Below are 2,095 nucleotides of genomic sequence, written 5' to 3'. Positions count from 1 at the left end.
CGATAATTTTGAGCTGATCATGGTGGGGGACGTTTAAAACACGCTAATATTCCCCACAGCCAAAAACATAAAATCTTGTTGCCAAACAACGATCAACGTTCACCTAAAAAAATTCCATGCTGGTCCAAAAACGCTTGTGGCCCTAAGTAGATTACAGTTTTGGATTGTCAACGCCAGGAATGTTGCTCATCGAATCTTACGTTCGTGCGTACACTGCGTACGATATCGCCCGGGTTTACTCAACCAAATCATGGGTCAATTTCCCAAGGATCGGCTTATCCCCTCAAGACCATTCTTAAAATGCGGAGTTGATTTTTGCAAACCAGTAAACATTTACATGCGTATTCGCGGCAAGTCACCTAGCAAGGCTTATATAGCTGTGTTCGTTTGCTTTGTTATCAAGGTCATACACATCGAGTTAGTCTCAAGCCTGTCAACGGACTCATTCCTCAGTGCTCTCAAACGTTTCATAGCCCGGCGAGGACGTCCTTCGGATGTCTTCTTTGACAACGCGACTTACTTCACAGGAGCAAAGAACAAGTTAGAAGCGCTCAAGGAGTTCCTGTTCAAGAAGGAAACCATTGAAAAAACAAATCATAATAACAATGAATTTATCAATTTTCACTTTATACCCCCCAGGGCACCCCATTTTGGAGGCATCTGGGAATCGGCCGTCAAGAGCGTCAAGGGTCTCCTTAATCGAACATTATGGGATGCCCGACTTTCATTTGAAGAACTCAGCACTGCGCTCGCTAAAGTCGAGGCGATTCTGAACTCTCGTCCGCTGTCGCCTCTTTCTTCCGATCCAAACGACTTGTCGGCTCTCACCCCGGGCATTTAAGTTGGCGATGCCCTTCGCGCACTACCTAATCCGCCGTAGACTGACACCAAGATGGAGAACTTAGAGCGTTGGCGACGGGTTTGTGCCATCAAAGATCAATTCTGGCGTCGCTGGTCGCTGAAATACATTCAAGAACTACAACTAAGAAGCAATTGGACTCAGGCGTCGCCAAACATTTCCGTGGGTGACATGGTAATAGTACATGAAGACAACATGCCACCACAACGATGGAATCTAGGCCGGATCATCGCAGCCATACCGGGAAGAGACAACAGGGTGCGCGTTGTCGATATTCGTACCACCAAGGGGGCCCTATTGTCGGTTTCTTGAAAGTCAAGGATTACTTTCAATGGGGCCTGGATGTTGGGAACTAGCCCCAAAGAATTTTTAGTCACGTCATCTAAATAGGTATAGGTATTGAATCTCGCACTATCATAGCTGTTAAGGTACAAATGTTATTGTAATCAGCTGCTCCAAGGCGCTGCCAACTTAGATAAATTGTACTTGTAAAAACACACACACAGATACAAAAATTTGCGGGTGATTATAGGATGTTTGTAATACTTGTTTTTCATTGGAAGAATAGGCATTACTAAGACTCATTTTTATTGTTCTATGCACTCCATTATTATATTTATTTATTAATTGCGTATACATATATATCCACATATATTTTCCATTGCGCTCCGCCTTGAGGATCGCGAATCTTACATTTTCACTCATCCGTGTCTTCGATAGCAGTTTTTTTTGCAAAATTTATTTAACTCTTTAATTACAATGCTCATCTGCTTTTCCTCATTCATGATGGTGGTAGAGCTGTTTGGATGTTTGATGTTTACTACCTGTTTAGCAGTTGTTCAGTACATGTTTCATAGTTGATAACTAGTTGTTTTAGCTGGTTAATAGCTGTTATTAGATGGTTACACGGGTCCACTTTTTATACTATACAGAGTTTACATATACATGTACCCATACATTGATTTTCAACCCCCAAATGTAAACTAACCACTTAAATACACCTATCCCTCGCTTTGCGCTTTTCGTTTTGCGTTTTTTCGAAATTGCGTCGCTTATTAATTGGAAATAATTTTCAATGTGCGTCGTTAGATTTTTGATGTTGCGTTGTTTTGGGATGAAGTCGTTAATATGTTTTTTAAGGGTGTCGATCCCGACATCGAAAGGAGTCTTAAAGTGTCCCCGCGGTAGCTACGAATATCATTAGCTGCAAGGAAATGTATTTCACACTTACTCAGA

General features: G+C 42.0%; 1 protein-coding gene across 1 annotated transcript; it reads left to right on the top strand.

Moving 5' to 3' along the window:
- The first annotated feature begins 337 nt into the window (after positions 1 to 337).
- Positions 338 to 841, top strand: LOC136117391 (uncharacterized). The gene has a single exon (XM_065868374.1). The coding sequence runs from the start codon at positions 338 to 340 to the stop codon at positions 839 to 841; it is 504 nt and encodes a 167-aa protein (XP_065724446.1).
- Positions 842 to 2,095: the final 1,254 nt, after the last annotated feature.

This window comes from Drosophila suzukii, chromosome X (assembly GCF_043229965.1).
Source record: "Drosophila suzukii chromosome X, CBGP_Dsuzu_IsoJpt1.0, whole genome shotgun sequence".
Lineage (NCBI taxonomy): Eukaryota > Metazoa > Arthropoda > Insecta > Diptera > Drosophilidae > Drosophila > Drosophila suzukii.
The sequence above is the reverse complement of the archived record's forward strand: the minus strand, read 5'-3'. Positions and strand labels throughout refer to the sequence as shown.